Source organism: Coffea eugenioides, chromosome 6, assembly GCF_003713205.1.
Source record: "Coffea eugenioides isolate CCC68of chromosome 6, Ceug_1.0, whole genome shotgun sequence".
Classification (NCBI taxonomy): domain Eukaryota; kingdom Viridiplantae; phylum Streptophyta; class Magnoliopsida; order Gentianales; family Rubiaceae; genus Coffea; species Coffea eugenioides.
In genome coordinates this window covers 1,361,128-1,382,730 of record NC_040040.1, presented here as the reverse complement: position 1 = coordinate 1,382,730, position 21,603 = coordinate 1,361,128, and the positions used below count along the sequence as shown (strand labels likewise).

Below are 21,603 nucleotides of genomic sequence, written 5' to 3'. Positions count from 1 at the left end.
TCTCCTTCTACTTCTACAGGGATGGGGAAGGGAGAAAGGGATGAAGGAAGAGAGAGAAAAAAGAGGGTCGATGGTAGGGAGGAATGAACGAGGAAAAGAGAAAGAAGAAGAAAGAAAAAAAAAGAAGAAAATTTTTTAGCAAACCTTACGCAAAAAGTTTTTCTATAATTTCTATCATAAGCTCTGATTTATTTATTTATTATTATTATTATGACAAAAATTCTTAGCGGCCATTAAATTATTGTTCATGTTGATTTTTGACTATCAAACAATTTTTCATCACAAATTAGCTACTAATTTAACTAACTAGCACACTCGTGGCCATTTCATCGATTATTACAATTTCATAAAGGACGAAGGAGGAGAGAGAAAAAAAATGGTTGATGGTAGGGAGGAAGTAAGGAGGAAGAGAGAAAGAAAAAGAAATTTTTTAGCAAACCTTACCCAAAAATTTTTTCCATAATTCCTATCATAAGCTCTGATTTATTTATTAATTATTATTATTATTATGACAAAAATGTTAGCGGCCATTAAATTATTATTTGTGTCGATTTTTGACCATCAAACAATTTTTCGTTACAGATTAATTACTAAATTAACTAACTAGCATATTCATGGCCATTTCATCAATTGTTGCTCTTAATTTTCAAAATAATCAAAACATTGTTTTGATAAAAAAAATACCCATGGTGAACAAATATACCCTTATATTTTGACATATGTTCTAATTATTTTGTAGATTAAGAGCACTAATTAAAGAAATGATCACGGGTGTGCTGTTTAGTTAATTTAGTGATTAATTTGTGATGAAAAATTGTTTGATAATTAAAAGTCAATGCAAACATTAATTTAATGACCGTTGAAAATTTTCACCTTTATTATTATTATTATTTAAGGTATATAAAAGAATTCGAATTCAAGATTTGTTATTTGTACTCCCTTTCCGTGGAAGCACTCAATACATCCGTTTCCTCTAAGTTCTGGTTAACAAAGAGCGGGTTGGATGGAATTTTATTTTTAAAAAAGGACAAAATAGTAATTTTAGATAAGAAATAATATAGTAGTTGTGTACTGGATTGTCTAGTGGCTTAATCCCCACTCTTGACTTACCCATGGATCCTATTGCCGTTTTAATAATTCTTCCTCCTCCTTATCGAGTCATCTTCGTTCCCAGGACAGAGCAACAGATAAATGGAAAAGCGCGGGCAAAAGGCGAAGCAAGTTGTTAGCTTATTGGTAGTGATATCTTGGGTCGGATCATGGCGGGCTCTTGCTTACAGACCCGGCGACATCGTTCCCATGAGCCGCAGGGGCCAATATCATTCCGTCCGTACACTACTTTCACCTCATTCAATAGTCCAGTCCTGTCTCAGATTGGCCAATTTCATTGCAGTAATTATTTTTCTTGAATTTTCTTACTTATTTTGTTTTTCTGGGACTCGGCTTGGGGGCTAAAATTGCAGTCGAGGAGCGTATGGTATGATATGATAGGCCGCCACTGTCCAACCTTTGCGGTCAACCGTGAGGTAATTTTTTGTTCCACGAATTCCCTCTGTTTTTTGTTTTTGTTTGCCCTCTCATGGTTTGATTTGAGCTTAAATAAAGGTTTCTTTGATTTTTGCCGTCTTCTTTATCCTTCTCTAACCCTCGATCCAATACGGGGAAAAGAAAACAGATTTATTGTTATTTATATGAAGTTGCGAGGTATTTGGTTGAAATTGCATATCTGATTTACGTTTTCCTTGTTTTTTGTTGTTCGCGTTGGGTGTAGGCGTTGATACCGATACCAAAACCCACTGGTTATACTGGAGCGGATCCCCACAAAATGTATGTAATGTACTGAAGATGCCACTCTCTGCTTCTTTTCGCACCTAACAATTACTCTCTTCCTCGTCTTACTTTGTTCTTTATAGTCCTTTTAACTGGAGATAGCTGTCAGGAGCAGGGTCTGAACTCTGGTTTAATATATCGTCTTGAACTGTTGAGTGACTGCTTTGGCAATTTATGCTTGGATTTGTTGATACTAGTATCTCTCCTTTTGTTTGGAGGTTTGGTTCATGTAGAGTTCAAAAGTCATTTTTTGGAAGTTACTGATGATTTGTTAGGGGTTAGTTACCATCATCTAACTTGCTACTTCTTTGCTTTCGCTCTCTGGAAAATGCCCCTGTTTCTTCTTGTTTAAAGATCTAATCAGAATTCATACAGCAACGCCATATGCATTTTACGTGCTCTCTCCCATGGATCCAACCTTCGTTCAGTCACTCCTAACAGTTTCCTGATTTTAGTTACATTTAAAATACTTTCACATAATGAAATTTTCAAGGAAATTATGTGAATTTGCGTTGTATTCATTTTGCTTAAATATTCTTCTTTGGTGAGAAGGCAATCTTTTTGTTTTATGTGTTAGTTACAAATTAATTTTCTTGTCCTTTTGAGTCTTGCTTCAGTTATATATGCTACTTTCTCTTTGAGGGACTTCTTCACATGTTGTTATTTTTTTTTTTCCAAACGGCTTCACATGTTGTTAGACCTGTTCATATCATGATCTTTAGTTATTACATTGCAAGTAATTCGCCCTTTCTTATGTTGTATTAGAAAAAGAAAAAGAAAAATGGTGAATAAGTCTTTACTTTTGTTAAGAACAATTTTACATGCAGATCATTTCAAGTTGGGAGGGAAAAATTTTACATCCCATGGCTTTTTTTGATCAATCGAAAGTCTTCTGAGGTTCCAATGATAGATATGCATTTGGTAAGGTCTTGCTTCTTTTGGAATCTTACATTTTTGGATGTTCACTAAGCCCATTGTTGTGAAATGTGAATGGTGGTTCGTGTAGCTTCGATCACTTCTTAAGTTTGCAAAGAACTTACTGCAGAAATCATTCATGTGATAGAGGTACTCTTTCATGTCATACAGAGGTATGCAGGGAGCGACTTGCTTGGTGTAACTGCCAAAATTATTGATATGCCTCACAGATGTACGTTATTCTTTCCCTCTCTCTCTCTCTCTCTCTCTCTTGAGTGGGTGGTTGTTATTTGACTGCGATTTTTTATGTTAAGCTACTATTTCACTAACTGTTACACAGGTTATTTTCTTTGAGTATTTCTACAATCTTCATCTCCCTTAAAGTCTATAACTTGGAATCTTGATTTGGAGGTTCATAAGCATGCATTCAACTAGTTTAACAAAATTATTTGAGTAGCTGTAATTTTTTTTTTTTGGGTTCCTTACTTGATCTACTTGGCTGCTGCATAAATGCGACTTTTCTTTTTCACTGGTAGCTTTCAGAAATTTTTTAAATTCGTGATCTGGCAAGAGTTTTGAGTCCACCTTGAGACCTCAACAATTTTCAGTTTATTATAATGAAATTTTCTTGAACGAAGATTAATTTCTGCAATGGATATGCATGAAAACCTCAAGTTGTACCTCCTACCAGCTTAATGATTTTTAGGTCGAATCTCTGAGGTTAGTAGAAGGTACGACTGGAGTTTGTAATGCATAACGACAAGTTATAGGGTAACCTCTCCAATTTCTTTAAGGTACTGTATCATGAAAATGGTCGAATGCAGATGCTTCTAGTTTCAAACTAGAGTTCCCATGATCCACACAGGCGACACTTTGGTCAACAGAATACCACTGAATTTTTCATCTGCTCGTGTTGGAGTTAATGTTGGTCTCTTTTCCTGTTTATGTCTTCTTGGATAAAATGCTGTCAAGCTGAGGATTGATATTGTCTGAAAGTTTTTGTGAGTTTTTAGTCTAATCCTTTTGCACTATTGGGTGCATGGTACTTTTATCATTTCCTCTGTTTTGTTTTTTCGCTGCACTAGGATGAAGAGAGAAATTGGTTTAGCATAGTTGGTTTTCGACTTGTCCAAAAGAACCTAACAGGGAAGGTTATGTAGGGCATATTTGTTTTGGCTATAAATGAGCTCTGTCATTGGTTCTTTTCTTTTTATGTATCCCTTCTTTCTTGTTTTCCTTCATAGCCTGTACCTAAAGCATGTTTGGTCTCTTTTTTTTTTTGCCAAAAATTTGTCAAGTGGTTCTAAGTTAAAATGAGAATTGTGTTCATGCTGAAGTTCAGCTGGAGTTGTGTGTTAACTTCTTATTTCATCAAGGCCCTTTGCAAACCACTGATTTAAATGTTGCTGGATCTGATTGAAATAATTTCTGTTTGGTATTGGACAGATATTGAATTTCATCCCGACATTAGGAAACAATTCTGGGATAAAGATCATTGGCCAAAGCATGTCCTTGTCAGATATACATGGTTAGTGTGGATTTTAACAAGTCTTCATTTGACTCATTGGTATTCAATGTGGCGCTAAGCCTGTCTTTTATAGTTTGAGGAGATTGTATGAAGGTTATAATTTTTTGGGTAGAAAATGTTTATTTCTCTGCAAGAAATCGTGCAGTCCACGGCTTACTGTCTGACTCGTTGCTTCGTGATCTGGGCATCTGAGACTTATATTCTCCCCTGTGCAATCTTTTCTTTTCTTCTTTTTCTTTTATTTTTTGGATAGGAGTTTTAGCACAATAACGTGCAATTCAGTTCTGTGGCTTGTAAATCAGTTCTGATCAAGGGTAGGAGTCCAATTTCAGATATGTGCTGCATGGATCATAGGCCATGTGGACATTAAAATCATTAGAAGAATGCAGAAACTGGTCATCTTAGCAGGATTAGTATGATGTAATTACTCTGCAACTCCATTACTACCTCCTGTATAATGTCACTGTGTGGAAAGGAGAACTTAGGCTATTTGTGCGCTTTGTACGCTAAAATGTATACACGAGTTTTCCTGATAAAAATAAAAATTGTATTCTTCAACAATTTTATTAGGAACTAATAAATGCAGCTTAGCGTATTCGTTTCGAAACTTGAACTCTGATGTTAGTAGACTTGTTGATCTCTACTTAGAGTTTATGTTTGGCTTATGCAATGAAGTATTGTTTATTTATTGATCTGGTCCTCTGTAATTAGGGAAGAGCAATCAGAGATAGATGTAGCTTCCGGATTCTACGTTCTCTTTGGATCAGGTAAAGACATGTATGTTTGACTTGATTCATGAAATACATAAAACTAGTCAAATTGATATTTCATCTTTAATAGGAACTTAGTTAATGAAGCATTGCAAATTGCATTGAAGATTGTTTGCTATTACATACAGCTAATTCTGGCTTGCTTTTGAGCTAATAACTACTTTTTGAAAAGTCAAGAAGTTTTTTTCTACCTTCGCTTTAGCTTTATTTAAGAAGAGAAAAGCTATATCAGAAAACTGCCATTAGTAACATTCTTGCAGTAACTGTTTTGCTTTTCTAAACTAGTAAGATGTGTTTGCGATTGTTTGAGTAACTTTTCCATTTTTCAGTTTAGCAGATTTGTAAGTGTTAAAGCAAACAGATCAGGCTTTGACGTTACTCCATGATTTCAAGTTCACTCTATTTATGCCAATTACTCATACTATTGATGTAGGTGCCCTCGACTTGTTTGCAAATTTAGAAAAGTTGATTGAGGAAAAGGAACAAAATAGGAGATGAAAGTAAAAGATAGAAGAAAAGTTAGAAGTTGGTTGCTTATTAACATTAGTGGGTGCTTCTATATGGGGTGGTACCATTTTATCCTTTGTTGTGAGGGAAGTTACTCATTTTACCATTTTCAGGCTTTATTAAGTTGTAAGATACTGAATGTCTTTATAGATCTTTTGCTTATTTTTTTCCTCTGCCACCCCACTTCTCTTTTCCCCATGGTTTATCTTACTGTTTGTGCTAAATCATTTTCCCTTTTATGAACAAAGTTATGTTGAAAGAAGCAAATACTTGATGGTTATAAGAGTTTTAATGAGAAGAACTGCATCTTTGGGGACCATAAGTATGTCTGGTTGAATGGTTTGGTTACTTTGATATCTATAATATGCCTACTTGGCTTTTGTAATAGTTTGACAATTTTGCTCCCTTACCTTGTATAAGCAGGACTTATGTTGTCACTCATTCTCGCAATCTACATTTTGCAATCATCTCGTGATAAATTGGCACGGTATTGTTTCTCTCCCAGTCATAGAACGCATTTCATCATATGTGCTAATTATATATATCCAGTGCATAGCGTTGATATTGAATTTAATAAGAATGCTTTGCATCTTTTCTATGATTATCAAAATTAACTGGGAGTTGCTGGTAATGTCAGATTTGTGAAGGAGACTGTTGCAGACAGTAGCATGCCTGCAGGAGTAGTTGCGAAAGTTGAATGATCTATTTGGAGGTTCTGAGTTCCGTCCATTTTGGCAAACAGTTTTGGGCTTTGAAGTTCATATGAATGGTTTGCTTCTGTCCCTTTGGTTATTGAACTAACTGGGAGAGTTTATTGGTAATGTCAGATTTGTGAGGGAGGCTGTTGCAGACTGGAGCATATGGCTGCAGCAGGGGGAGTGGCAAGAGTTGAATGATCTGATTGGAGGTTCTGAGGTCCATCCATTCTTGTAACGTTCCCAAGAGAATCGTGAGGTTGTACGAGTTTGGAGGGAAAATTAGGGTTTTCAGTTTTTTTTTTTTCCCCCTGCTTGGGATTTTACAACTGATGCAACAAGAAATGTGTTTAACTGCAGTCTCGTATTTCTTTTTTGTTTTTGTTTTTTTTCCCCGTTATGTCCAGGACTGGGGTAAGTTAAACTTGGAAGTCAAGAGCAGGTCATAATTAAAGAGGCAGAGAATGAGCAGTGAGCATGTTATGGACCATACGCTTATGCACTTTAAATAGCCGGTGGTAGTATTGTGCAGGAGGTAAAAGGTTGCTGCTGCTGCTGCTTCTTCTTCTACAGTTTTTATTATTATTATCATCCTTTTTGGTCCGGTCCAAAAAGAGACTGCAAACCCTACCTACGAGGGGGAAGAGGAAAGTGGAGGGTTTGAGAGTCGGAATTAAGAACTTAGTTAGGGTCGCTTTTCTTTTGGCAGTCACTTGTTTTTACAGTTTTACTGCAATATAAAACTCCCTGCAGTGCTTTTTAATAACGTGGATGTGGATCGTGTTTTTTGGTCCCCACAAACCACCACAAGACAAATTGCTGGAGAGGTAAACCGGCGGTGGAATTATTAGAAATACGCATTAAAGGAGGTGGTGGTGGGAGTATTTTACGATTGAATTGATGTCGGACGGTGAGGAATGTTTTTGTCAGTGGCCAAAACTAAAGGATACGAGTCGAGTCGGGGCCGAGAGGGAGACAAAGTCAAAGACAAAATAAGCCGTTTGGCTATAAAGATTTCAAGAGCTTGCCCATAAGGCTCAAAACTCTGATGTTGGTGGAGATTGGAGATACTGTTCGAGATATTTCGAGATTCTTTGCTCAGCTCGTTTCGTTAGTGTCTCCTGTCAATCAAAAGGTTAACATGTCCTCCGAGCCAACTCAACTAATCATTTGGCGGCCGTATGGATCCGGAACAGCCTTTTGTCTACGTAGGATTAGAGGATGCCACGGGAACAGCCTTTTTCATGGAACAAAGAAACTCCAATTGGTTTGTCTTCTATAGTTGCGCCAGGCAGTAAACGTTTCTCGCATCCTGCCGCGTATGCCGACTCTTAATGTGTGCGTGGTGGTGGAGCTTGGGATGATAACTCGCGGAGCTGATGTGGCAGGAGGTAGGGCGAGTGGGGGCAGTTTTCTCCTCTCCCTAATAAAAAATCAGGCGGGGCGGTATGTAGGTGGTAGTAGTCCATAAATATAATACTACGTTAGAGAGGGCTAGATTTAGTAGTGGTCCAAGAGCTTCCCAGGGAGGACGGAAGCAAAAAGTCTTTGATATGCTTTTAAGAAAAAGGAAGGCTTTTAAAAGTACTGTAAGGAAGATTTTAAATTTTTTAACGATATCGAGACAAAAGTATGTTTGCATAATTCAAAGCTTTCATCTTTTCTTTTCGTGGATGATTATTTAATCATATATATATATATATATAATAAAGTCGTATTTTCATTCTTATCTTTTTATTTTGTCTCTTTCCTACGTGGCTGAATGACAGGACAAGTAGAAGTAGGTGCAACGCGCTTTATGAATTAACCCATTAATACCTTCCCGCTATTCCATCCCTCTTTTTTCTCTTACCTTTACAATTCTAGATAATCCTTCCATAATTATCTCTTCCATTCTTTCACTTTTTTTTTCCTTAACCCTAATCGTCAAGCCTAAATTTTTCGGAAATTAGTATAAATAATTTTAAATTATGTTTTTAACTCTTTCTCATTTTCAACTCAAAAGTTTGAAATATCAATTCAAATATCAGATTATCGCTATCGCAAATACTCTACATTTTTACTCATATATATGGTTCTTGATCTATTACTCATCACTTTATCAAGTAGTGAAAATGTTTACACTTTTTCACCAATTTTTTTGGTAAGTTTTTTTTTTTACTTCAATGTAAGGACCGAATTTGAAACTTCGTTTTTATTCTCTTCAATGCAAGAACCGCATTTGGACTTTGTTTATGTTCGCTGTATGTGGTCTGTAATTTCCTACACCTTCTTCATAGTTAGGTCATTGAATTTAAATTTTCTAAGTCTTCAAAAGTTACAGTTTGGTTTTTATTTCTGGCAAGGTTTTTATAATTAATTTGTTATTTCAATTTATGAATTCACTCTTCGATTCAAGTAGAACATATATTGCTTTTTGGTTAGTGATTTAAAAGTGGCATTTTAAACTATGTGTTTTCACACGATTTTTTAATTGCCTTTGACAATTTATTAATTGTCTTCAACAATGTCCTAATTTTTTTTTATTTTCTAGGTTTCCAGGGTTAAAAAAAATTTGTGCAGTTTGCAATGATTTTTTTAGACTTTGGTAGAAAGTTTCTAAAGAACAAAAAGGTGTCACTGATTACATAAATGGCAAGGCATCAAGTTCATTGTCAAACAGCAGTTCACGTCATGCAATATACATTAGACTATTTAGAATTTTTATGTTTTTGACTTAAGAGCAAAATACATCTTATGTTTTCGTTTTGCTTCTATTAGCCGTGAACAGATTTAGAAGGTTGTTGTGTTCCTATGACTTGATTGATTCTGAATTCTGATCTTTTATTAATACTTCATTTGGTTTCTTTTCTTTTCACATTAACCTTTAAGCCATTTATAGTAAGTACCAAAATTGATGTTTTGGTAACGGGTTGGCCATTCTTTTGTTTACAGAAGATCAGTCAAGATTTGATCTTGCCTATTTTCAAGTTTTTCATACCGTCGAATGTTTTTTTTTCATTTTTGAATTATTAACCACTGAATTAGATGTTTAAATTTACATTATAAGACTATTTTTAAATAACAATGTATTTAAGAAATGTTATAATAGATTATACAATAAATTTGTATTTTATGTAAATATTTTTATGAACTACACTAAATAATTTATTATTTTTAAATAATTCTCGTTCAACGAATGGGTACAGAACTAGTTATTATTAGGAAGCTAAAGTACCGTTTAAAGTTGGCTTTGGTACATATATCTACCTACTAGATAAGAGAACAACTCAAGTTCTTATTGAATGCCAAGTGTTAAGGTATTATTGGAGGAAGCAATTTTCATTTCTTTATTTTGTTCATTAAAGAGTGAAAAATGTCTATTTGGGACTTGGTATCCAAATTGTAAGTATCAATAGTTCCATACTATTTGGGGCTAATTGGTAATAACAGCTTAATTATTTTCCTTTCTTTCTTTTGTTTGTATTTTTATTGGTGGCAAAGGTCAGTTGGGTCCTTCCATGAAAACTACCTATCAAAATAGTAACTAACTATTCAGGGTCATTTTTGTACATTTGAAATTATTCCTTTATAATTTTGTGATCAAATGCAAATAGTTGTATACTGTTTGTGGGCTCCATTCATCACATGGGCTCTTTTCTGATTAACTAGATAAAAGAGTGAGTCTAATTAGTGTAAGTCATATTAGGCCGGTAAATTAGTGAAACATCCAAATTTGCAAGAGGTTAGTCTAGCACTTAACCCTAATGAATTTTTGTCTTAAACATTTTTAGTCATTCTTTAGGTTCAAGAGTCAAGACCCGAAAGCTTTCTCGGTTCTCATATTTCTTTCGCTGACATAGCTGACTATCAGCCTGCAAAATCCTTACTTTTCTACCAATTACCTTAACAACTAATTGTACTTCCTTCGATTGCAGCTATAAAAATCTTCCATATGCACGTAAAATTTTCTTTTTTCCCAAAAATCTGCTCACTTTAGGGATGAATGTTGTACCAATTCAATCATTTTTGTACTAGCTTTGAATTTAACAGTGAAATTCTTCTATTTCCTGAAGTGATGTTTGCTTTTATAAAATAATTTTTTAATCATGTATGGTACAGCTTCTAAAACCCACCATTTACACAAAAAAGGAAACAACAAAGCCTTCTTATGTCATTTTCTCAGTTTCGCCAATATTGAAGAGAGTAGAGAAAACATAGGTACGATTGTTCTCTTCCCTCCTTCTACTCGTAGTTATATTTTTTTACTTGGAATCATTTTCCCTTTTGTCAAAAAGGCGCCCCTGTTGTTCTTATAAATCACCATCAATGATTTAAATTTTCTCTAATTTTTAGATTTGTCTGCATCAAGGTAGAGATTTAAGTTTCAAAGTGATTTAACAAGGTTTGTCTTATTGCATTAAATTTAAGTACTATTATATGTATGATTTTATGCCTGAAAGAATAAGTGAGATGGTAGCTTTTTGGATTAGGTTATATCTATCTTTTAGATCAAGGATAACACTTACAATTCTTTTCTATACCTGATAGGAAAAAACTCATGCTTATCACTTTGTACAATGAATTTGAACATGATGAAGGAAGCAAAATAGCAAACATGATTAACACTGCCCCCTAATCATAGTTATGCACGTCAAAGTAACTACATGCAATAGTAAAACTTTCTCTATGCATTATAATTGTTTACTAATAGACTTCTAAATGCTTCACATATTCTCTTACTAAAAATTTTCATGATATCTGTAGTTCTATCTTACTAAAAATTTTCATGATTTATGCAGTTTTGTTATTCACTACAAGATAGTCGTCTGATATTCTAATAAATCCTCTACTGCCAGGTGAACTCTTTTTGAGGCAATGGTAAATTTAATCTTCTTTTTACTTTTGACTATAAAATATTAATGCACTCCCATGGTGATTTCTCTATCTATATTCTGACTATAATCATTCAGGTGTACTTTGAACAAGAAAGAAATCAAGAATTTGCTTGTATATGTACAAGCAGAAGACTGAAAAGAAGCCATGGCTTTCTAGAAAGTCCATCTCGGAATGAAAATTTACCAGCAAAAACACCATGCAAACATCCAACAGAGACTACTCAGCAGTCTACTAAAGAAACAGCTCAATAGAACACTCCACCTAGCAATATCCAAGATAGTCCAGCAAAGAAAGTTAAAGCCAAGCAGGTCTGAAATTGCCTAATTTTGTACTTTTGTTAAGTCTTTTGTTAACTAGCTGAATGACTGCCTCCATTGCTTAGACAATCTTTTTTGAATTATGTTACGATCCGTTATTCTTTTCACTCAAGAAATAATAGATCCCAATATAACTATTAATAGTTTAGTTAGCAATGCAACACTTCCGTAAGCAATGAATCTTACTTAGAGCTGCTACTATGTAGTGGCTAGCACTGAAGTACATGTCCTGCTAAAACATGAATGGCTTGGTTAATGTAATCTATGGTTGTGATTTGCATATGATTTACCCTTTGAACTGACAAATACATTATGAAGTTTGAGCAAATTATCCTCATTATTACAGCAGATACAAACAACAAAAGAGTTAAATAGACAGCCAAAAATTTTTTGGCCCACAATTTAGTTATTGATTGATTACAGGGCAGGCCGGTGCTTGGCACGGCCAGACCCATACTAGTTATTATTACATGATAGATGGAGGTGAGAAGCGAAGGCGGCACAAGTCAAAGACTGAAAGGAGAAAGTAGCCACAGGCAGGCACGCAACGTAAGAGCGTAGTAATGGCAATGCGAAATTGGGTAAAAGGTACGGACGTACTAGTAAGTGTTCACCGTTTTGCTTGCAGCGCCCGGCTGGAGCGGGGCGAGGCGAGGCGGACTCTGCCCAAAATCCAATCAAAAATAAAAGTTACTACTGTCTTCTTGGTGGGTTGTTTTGTAATCCAATAGTCTACTGCTGTGTTGTTAATTGCTAAGCAAGTATATCATTTTCACATTGAGATGGGACGGTGAAACGGAAAAGGAGGCGAAAAGATCCGATCAGGGAGGTGTGTCTGTGTGTGTGTATATATAATATGTATAATTAATTAATTATGTGCAGTCCGTAATAGATCTGAAAAGACCCACCACAAACAAAAACCTTTTGGCAACTTGCCTTTCTTTACCTCCTTCAAGGCTTCAACACCACCACCAGTGCGAGTGCGAGTGCGAGGGAGGGAGAAGGTGGTGGCCCAAACGCCCAACTTGCCTTTCTTTTCCTCTTTTCTTATTCTGTTTTACCAAACGTTTGGACACATACGTCGAAACGCTCTATATATATTAATACTACAAATTATTTTGTTTTTATTGGCTCACCCTTCAGTTTTACTCGAATAAATAAAAGCCAAAAATCTTGCAGATGCAATGAAATTTTTTCGGTTTCCCGACTTCTTGGGGCTTCTTGGGGTATGGAATGGAACTTCCAAGTTATTTTCTCTGCGAAACCCAAATAAATGAACAAATAGTAGTAAATTGTGAGGGCTCTTCTTAGCTACTCGATCGCAACATGCATGCATGTCTCAGTTGATGCTGCAAGCAATTAAACTCCTTCCATTTTGTTGCTTAAATTCAATGAATCTTGTGAACCCCTCTCTCTCTCTCTCTCTCTCTCTATATATATATATATATATATATATAGCGGTAGCCAGCCAGCATTCTTCTAAGTTTTTAATCCTCACCAGCACCCATATCGCAGAGGCCGTAAGCCACCATGTCATTCGTGTTCTTTGTTAACCTGGTCTTAATGCAAAATCCCTTCTCTCCCTCACCACCCAAAAAGAGGCGGAATGGAATTTTGGGGGGGATCCTGTCATGTGGACTACAACAGAGAGGATTGTCTTCTTCACCAAAAGTAGCGGTGTCCGAGTTGTTGTCCTCTTTACACACACAGGATTATCTTCGCATCCATTGGCTACTTACTTAATTAAGCAGCTAATTCTACTTGAACGAAAGAAATACGATCGAAGAGGTCAAGAGTCAAAACCTAAAGCCACACTCTTCTCCAATATTCCAAGTTGGCAACCTTTTTATTATGAAGCAAATATTACTATCTAATAGCATTGACATTTAGACAAGACGTTCAAAATTTTTTTTTTTTTTGCTCTTTTTTCAGGCACGATATGAATGATTTTCAATATGAAAGTGGAGCCCTAGGCAGATAGCCAATAATTAAGGTCACAAAGCACATTCTGCCTCTGTCCCGACTCTTGAATAGCATAAGCTTTTGAAATTTCACTTGCCGTTCCTCTTTCCCGTCTCAATCACTTCTTTAATCTGTACTTTAAAAGTTTTTTGCCTTTAAATTTTTATTTTTATTTTTTGGCTTTTTCCTCTTAATTTTCGTTTTCTAGCTATTACTTTACTCTCGATCGCTTGTCCCGTTGGTGGAGTTCGAAACATATGATTTGTTTGGATTGTGAATTATTAGAGATATTTTTACTGTAACACTTTTGTGATGTGATGTATGTGAGATAAAAAGATAATTGAAAAGATAAAAAGTGTGTTAGAAATTATAATGATGATGTAAGTAAATATATTTTGACAAATAAACCGCAATCCAAACAAACCTATAGACTTGCTAGATCGATGATTATTATTTGTCAGTGAACTTCTAGTAACTATTTCCTTTGGAAACTGGAAAATCAACGAAGCCGGGTCCGCTCATAACATTTAACTACACGTGATATGGAAAGGTAATATTATTGCCACTTGATTTGGTATATTAATATTTAGCAAGTACAGCGCAGTACTAGGTAATTTCTTTCTGGTATTATATATATATATATATATGTATATATATGTATACATATATATATATGTATATATATGTATACATATATATATATAGACACACACACACATACAGACCCGCATGGGACACATTACCACCTCCAAATTAAAGACCACAGTTTGAATATGATTGTCCGCACCAAATATATTCCTTCCCTCAAATTAATTAAGAAGCCCAAGAAAGAAACTCTGCCAAAGAAAAGACCTGCAGCAGGAAGTGATACAAATGAAAAGAACGTCGTTGATAGGATAGGATAGGATCAGTGAGTGAACTCTTCAAACCAAGCAACCAACTTCCCCAGTACCCCTTTTCATTACATTAAACTCAAACACAACAATAATTGTGCACACCAAAAGTGGAACAGCTACAGCAGGTGTGTGTTACAAAGTTTGAAATCTACTACTAGCAGCAAATTAATGTGTGTATACATGCGCAAGTGTACGTATATGATTTGCCAAAGGGGCTTTGGCACTTAAAAAAAAAAAATTAATTAATGGCAGCAATGGATGCTGAACAAAAGCGCTCATATCATATGCATTGTTAGTGGGCTATACGCAGCTTAACTTTTGCATATTTAGTCGTACGACCTCTCTATTTGCAGGAATTATTTATATAATTAGTTTACCATTCATTCATTATATGTATTTTTGGTCCCTGACGTGACAAAGTACAACTCACAATTTTCAATTCGGTTTTTGAGCTAAAAGAATTAAGTGGCCACTGCCCACCCTAGCTCTGTGAGTGTAGGATTAATTAAAGAGTACATATAAATCTGGCATGTGTACGCGCATTCCCAATCTTTGCTGTTCCTTAGCTTGTCCCAAAACAAAACACCATGGTTTTCTTTTGGTCGTTCCTCTAGACCGGTAACTTCCAATGCCGTGGGCCGAGGAGGTCGGAAAACAAACCTAGCTCCAACTCACTCTACCCTCCCTTCACACCGGTTATGACCGGACGTACGCACGCAGCTTTGAAGATACTACCATTCTATGTATATACTATATAAGGTTAGCAGCCCCATTGCCATTGCCATTCATTCATTCCGCACTTTCCCATCTTCCTCTACTCGATCGTATATTATGGTACTAATACATATACTCCCTATCAATTGCATGTATACTCCAACCAAGTTATATATGTTTTACTTAATGTAGAAAGATTGCTGCACGCGTAAAATTTAAAGCAGAATTAATTAAGCTAGATTAAAACTCGTAAGCAATAATTTTTTATTGGATTTGTTTAGTTTCTTGGGTCCATCTACTATATGCCTGCTACTCCCCGTTGTCGTTCAGTTCCTAGTACTTGAATCAAACTTCTCATCATGTGCTGCTATCTGCTACATTCTCCCTTTGTTTGTAGCTCCTCATTGTTTTGTTCGTCGCTTCCTCTCTCATGCCGACACGTGCGCTGTGGATGAACTTCGAGGTTTTGAAGGCGTTAACAGCACCATGACAAGCAACCAAGGTAGCCAAGAAGAAATTAGAGACAATGGAAGAGCAAGAGAGAGCAGAGCTTGTGGCTGCCAATTTCTCCAGAGAATATCGGTGAAAGAGGTAAGCCATCCTGACATCACACCATCACTCTCCCTGTATGCTATATATCCGCGCTTCCGCCACCCCATTTCTTTCTCCTCCCCAACTAGCCCGCTAAAGATTACATAGAGATTGGATCACTACTCACTAGTCAAAAGAAAACGGTCCTCTAGGCGCTGGCTAGCAGCAGGAGCAAGCATGCAGATCAGAGGATCAGTTTAATATTATAAGTTTGATTGATGACACCATTTCTTCTTCTTTTTTCTTTTTTTTTGGGTTTCTGACGCTACTGTTGAGGATGCATGAGTAGTTCTAACTTCTAAGCTGGTGTGTGGTGTAAATTGGGTTTGGTCGCCTTTTTTTTTTTTTTTTAAAGGAAAGTTTTGAATTTAGTATCTCTTACTTACTTACTGATAATCCTTCCTATCTTACAACTCAACCCTACTTTTCCTTCCTTACCAATCTTTTAGCTTTTTTCGAGTAATTAATTAATTAAAAGAATGAATAGCCCAGTGTGGTCCATATACTTTCATGTGCACAAGCTAGCTATTTACGAGGTTCATGCTCCCCCAGCAGAAGAAGTACGTAGTTGATCGTTAGAAAAAGACCACTCCACGGAATCAAGCATTTTGGTAAAAGAAGGGCATGTCATATTATAAGTAGTAGTAGTAGTAGTAGTAGTGATTAACATGATTAGTGGCATAAACAAGCAACATTAGCTTAGCGTATCCCAAGCCTAGAAATTAAAAAGCAGACCCTTCCCGATAGACCGGGAAAACATCTACTTTTATGCGATGGTTTGGAATGTATTAGTAGCAGTAAGTCATGGTGGTACTACTCTAGCAGCTACATATATAAATATATATCAGAATTAAAGGGGCCGGGGCACTTAGAAGTTAGAATCTGGCTGGCTCCCCCACAACACATGTGCGTGCAAAGTGCAAACATGCACATTCTTATCTCACTGAGCAAAAATTAACATGCACGTAATAAAATTTGTGAAGAATTGATTGTTTTGTTCCCCTACTCCCTTACTCATGATCATGATGGGTGATGGGAGGGGAGGGCCAAGTCGTGAGAGAAGCCGGAAGCCCTTTCTTTTGGACTAATTTTACCACACACTGTTTAATTACTTTGTAATTAATATCTCTGCCTCGCTTAATTTTCTTGCTTTCAACTTGGAATATAAAGCTGCTGCCGTGACTTAATTGGTGAGTGGGTGATCTGGCATTCCTTTTGCCAAGATCGGGCGGCAGAACAATTTGGGTCTTAAAATAACCTGTTATTGCCTGCCTGCCTACCAACCAACCCTTGCGGGTCCTTTTTTTTTTTTTTTTCTTTCTTTTCGTACTACTATCCTTTCTTTCCCATTAACATGCTAAGTTTATGTTTATGATAGTAACCCATATGAATGAGTGTATGTGTTCCGAGTTGAAATCACATCACATAATAATTTTGGTCCTGCGTGCTTTCCCTGAGACAGGAAAATTAGATGTATGTACCCATTCATTCATGGCAAATTTCAATACCAGCGACCTGAGAAAAACAGTCCGCCACCTACTAATTAACTGCCACTTACTAGCTGGAGAAAAGGACGGTCAACTCTCCACGGTGAAGCATGCATGCATGCATATTGCATAATGCATAGGATAGTGGAAATTTGGAGCAGGCGTCTGTAGTTGTAGTTTGTTTGTTTGCTCGTGAGTCGTGACCCCCACTCCTCCCCAACACAGGAAAAAAGGAATATTCAAACTACAATACAATACGTTGTTAAATAAATAATTTTGACCGTCCTGTCCTGTCCTCGATGAAATTTTGCCCTGTTTTTTCGTTCGTTCGTTCGTATTCGTATGTTTTGCAGCAGCTGCCACTAAAACCAGCTGTCTCCGTGGTGGCCACCAAAAATCTCAAATCTGTCTTTGTAGTAGAAAAAATCATCATGCTCAGGTGAGAGAGATCACCAACTTCATAGCTTACCAAGCCAAAAACATTTGCTTTGCTCCAGGGGACTGTCACGTCATATATTAGTTTTATTTTTGTGAAATGAAATGAACATGCTTTGATTATGGATTTGGACCAGCATCAAAGCAATGGGAACATCCTGATCGATCCTCATCTCTGATCTACAGTTTTGTTCATCCAAAGTGCAAATCGATCACGTGTCATTACTTTGATTATCATTATCTTTAAAGCTGAGGGTGGGGAAGGGATTAATTGGACACTGTGAAAATTTGCAGGATGGCAGATGTGTATGTGTGTGCAGGCACGTGAAAATGTGCATCCATCCCACTCTACTCTTACTGTGACCCAACTACTACTGCTACTCTTGCACGCCTTCATCAGCTAGCCCATAATCTCAATTATATTATTATTGTTTCTGCCCGTTGTTTTTTCTTTTTCGCTGTTGGTTATGTAGTAGTATTTTCTATCGAACGACTGATTTACTACTGTTTATTTACTAGCATCGCGTAGTGAGTACGTAGTAATAATAATTTAGATCCGTTGGGGTTTATTAATTACATCATGATGATGATGTAATTAAAGATGACATCATTATTGTCTGAATGATCCATTTAGGGAGTAGCATTAATATATTACGCGTATGAGATTTTTTTTTTTTAGTGTTTGTTTTGAAAAATAAATTGTACGTACGTAATTTAGGTGTGGGAAGAGCTCTTCTCCCTGATGAAGATTGCATTGCCAGTGGCGCTGACGACGTTGCTGGTATTTTCCAAGGGTATCATATCCATGCTCTTCTTGGGCCGCATGGGCAAGACTGAACTTGCCGGAGGCTCCCTCGCCATCGGCTTCGCCAACGTCACCGGCTTCTCCGTCATGAAAGGCCTCTGCATGGGGATGGAACCCATCTGCTCCCAAGCCTACGGCGCCAAGCGATTGTCCGTCCTCTCCCACACCTACATCAAAACCTTCCTCCTCCTCTTCTTCGCCTCCATTCCCATCACCTTTCTCTGGCTCAACGTCGAACCTGTCCTCCTCCGCCTCGGCCAGGACCGCGTCATCTTGCGAGTTGCCAAGGCTTACCTCGTCTACTCCATCCCCGAGTTGATTGCCCACGCTCACATCACCCCCTTGCGCTCCTTCTTGAGGACCCAGGGCCTCAACTCCCCCGCCACCGTTGTCGCCACTTGCTCCACCCTCCTCCACCTCCCCATCACCTACCTCCTTGTATCCCACCTCAACCTCCGGGTCAAGGGCCTTGCCTTGGCTTCCGTCTTCTACACCCTCAACATGAATATCGGCTTGCTCCTCTATCTCGTTTTCTCCAAAGTCGCCATCAAGCCCTGGGTCGGGGCAACCCTCTTCTCCGTCCTCCAAGGCTGGGGGCCCTTGCTCAGCCTCGCCATCCCCAGCCTCTTCTCCGTGTGCTTGGAGTGGTGGTGGTACGAGATCATCCTTTTTATGAGCGGCCTGTTGAGCAACCCGGAGGCCTGCGTCGCCGCCATGGGCATCCTCATCCAGACCACCGGTACCATCTACGTCTTCCCCTTTTCCCTCGGCTTGAGCATCTCCCAGCGCGTCGGCCACGAACTGGGGGCCGGTCAGCCCGCCAGAGCCAGATTTGCCTCCCTCCTCGGTCTCTGCGTCGGACTCGCTTATGGGACGTTAGCCTTCGGCTTGAGTGTGGCCCTGAGGTCTGTTTGGGGAAAGCTGTACACCAGCGACCCCCAGGTTCTGGGCTTAATTGCTGGTGTCCTCCCCATTTTGGGGTTGGCTGAGGTGGGCAATTCTTCTCAGACCGCTGCCTGCGGTGCCCTCACTGGCTCTGCACGCCCTAGGGTCGGCGTCCGCATAAACCTTGCCGCCTTTTACCTGGTGGGGATACCCTGCTCGGTAGTATTTGCATTCAAGCTCAACATAGGTTTCCGGGGGCTGTGGCTGGGTCTGATTGCATCCCAGGCTGCATGCTTGAGCCTCATGGTTTACACCTTGGTCCAAACTGACTGGAAGCACCAGGCCAAGAGGGCTGAGCAGTTGACGCTAGCCGCCCACGGGGACAACGATGATGGGGACGGAGGATCCAACCTTATTCCTTGATACCTTTCCTCTCCAGTATCCGGAATTTTTATTTATTTTTTTTAAAAAAAAAGAACGCTAATTCCCGTTTTGATACAAATTAACCAATAGTACAGCCCAGCCATTCTTAGGAGCACTTGATCCATCGGTTGAAGATATTATTAATGGTTGCGTATTAACCATATATGTACAAAAGTTGGTCCATTTTTTGTCCAAACAAATTTGCGGGTCTGACCACATTCCATCTTAGGAGCGGGGAAATTGCTTGGAGGGTTGCAGAAGTTAGAAATGATCGTGATCGTTACTTATTTGGGAGTAGATTTCATCGCTCATTCGTTAACTTCAATATTCAATTCAGTGTTAGGGGACAGAATTTTTTTTCCTAACCAGCTGGCAGATTGTATATTAATCGCCTTCCCATTCATTAATTCAAAACAGATTCCAACATTTCTTTTCTTGCACACTCTTTTTTAATTTATTTATATATATATATAACAAGTCAATGTATATATGTTAGTAGGAGTTCTGCCTTGAATGCATACATACATACTTAGGGTTTCATGAATATCCAATGATACTACGTGCATAGCCAAGATAAGTCGATTATTATTTTCCTTTTCAAACGTCATAGTTTATACTGCATTCTAACTTTCAATTGGCAACTCTGCTATAATAATATCATTTTGTGCGCTTTTTTTTTTTTATAAAGATAAATCGATTGTTTGACCAGGGGAACTTTTTTGGGAATGGGGCTGTGTAGGGTAGGCTGCCCCTGTGTTCTTTCTTCTTTCTTTATCTCTTTCCTCCTTGATCAATGCAAGAAGTAATTAACTTCAACAGGAAAATCGGGTTCGTTCTCAAATAAACTCATCTTTGGAGCGTCTGAACATGTATATCTTCTTTGTTTTATTACCCAGATTCGTCGCCTCCTAATCATTAAAGAAGCTAGTCATTGAAAACTGCATGATTTTGTTGTTTGATTTTTTGGCTATTAGAATTTCGTGGACTTATGTTTCAGTTTATGGGGTTAATTCCACTTTGTCCCCCCAAACTTTGGACGATTATCCACTTAAGTCCCTAAACTTCAAAATGGGACACTTAAGTCCCTAAACTTATAAATACCTCCCACTTAAGTCCCTGAACTTATAAAATGGGACACACTTTGACCACCAATGGCATTCAGGATTTGTTAACAATTTTCCTTAAGTGGGAGGTATTTATAAGTTTAGGGACTTAAGTGTCCCATTTTGAAGTTTAGGGACTTAAGTGGATAATCGTCCAAAGTTTGGGGGGACAAAGTGGAATTAACCCCAGTTTATGTATGTTGAAATTCGAGAACGAACACGCATACCAAACAAAAATAAGTGTAAAGAGTTAGCATTCTTTTTGTGTACTCGTAATGAGAATATGTGTGCACATAGTTTGTTATAAGCAGCCTGATGCATATGATCTAACTATGTATAAAGTCTTAGCCATGAGTTTGGTGTTAAAATTTTTGTCATCATTTTTACCTCAATTTTACCCTTGCATGAAGAGCACCGTACAACCATCTCATACTCTATACTCCCCACTTTTACATGACTTTTGCTATAACTGTTGCTACTATATATATAGTGCATGTGCTCACTCCTTCAGATTTTATATATCCAAGACTTGCTGCCATCTTCAATCAAATGGCCAGGAAAGAAGAAAATCATCAACAACCTATTAATCGCAACTACTTATACGCGTACTTCACTTAATCATTAACTGTCTTCTTTTTTTTTTTACTAACCATTAACTTCTACCATTTTTATTATACAAAAGTTTTACTGTAATTTTCTTTTGAATATGCACATCATAGGTGTGTTTTTTTACACTAGGATTAATAACGAGTGCATGTATGTACATGGCAAACTTCTATTTTGATAAGATTCCATCTTGCACGTATGGCATATATTTAGAAGAGCCCGTGTGCAGATTTTGATACCGCAAGCATGAAAATAT

At 37.5% G+C, this 21,603-nt stretch overlaps 2 protein-coding genes across 2 annotated transcripts; both read left to right on the top strand.

Annotated features, from left to right (window-relative positions):
- The first annotated feature begins 1,124 nt into the window (after positions 1 to 1,124).
- On the top strand, positions 1,125 to 6,796 carry LOC113776115. The gene is made up of 10 exons (XM_027321195.1): positions 1,125 to 1,326; positions 1,464 to 1,526; positions 1,772 to 1,827; positions 2,658 to 2,751; positions 2,917 to 2,977; positions 4,192 to 4,273; positions 4,985 to 5,040; positions 5,974 to 6,037; positions 6,188 to 6,262; positions 6,378 to 6,796. Exons 1-9 carry the CDS (start codon positions 1,192 to 1,194, stop codon positions 6,249 to 6,251), a joined length of 675 nt encoding a protein of 224 aa, XP_027176996.1. The 5' UTR covers positions 1,125 to 1,191; the 3' UTR covers positions 6,252 to 6,262; positions 6,378 to 6,796.
- A 2,733-nt stretch (positions 6,797 to 9,529) lies between these two features.
- Positions 9,530 to 19,638, top strand: LOC113776483 (protein DETOXIFICATION 53). Its single transcript, XM_027321664.1, has 2 exons — positions 9,530 to 9,544; positions 18,244 to 19,638. The coding sequence occupies exons 1-2, from the start codon at positions 9,530 to 9,532 to the stop codon at positions 19,636 to 19,638; spliced, it is 1,410 nt and encodes a 469-aa protein (XP_027177465.1).
- The last annotated feature ends 1,965 nt before the right edge of the window (positions 19,639 to 21,603 follow it).

Excerpts from the sequence above, each read along its gene's own strand:
- LOC113776115 (XM_027321195.1), top strand. The coding sequence starts at position 1,192 with ATGGAAAAGCGCGGGCAAAAGGCGAAGCAAGTTGTTAGCTTATTGGTA. Across the intron at positions 1,527-1,771 it reads CCTTTGCGGTCAACCGTGAG|GCGTTGATACCGATACCAAA; the intron begins GTAATTTTTTGT and ends CGTTGGGTGTAG. Across the intron at positions 6,038-6,187 it reads TCTCGTGATAAATTGGCACG|ATTTGTGAAGGAGACTGTTG; the intron begins GTATTGTTTCTC and ends TGGTAATGTCAG.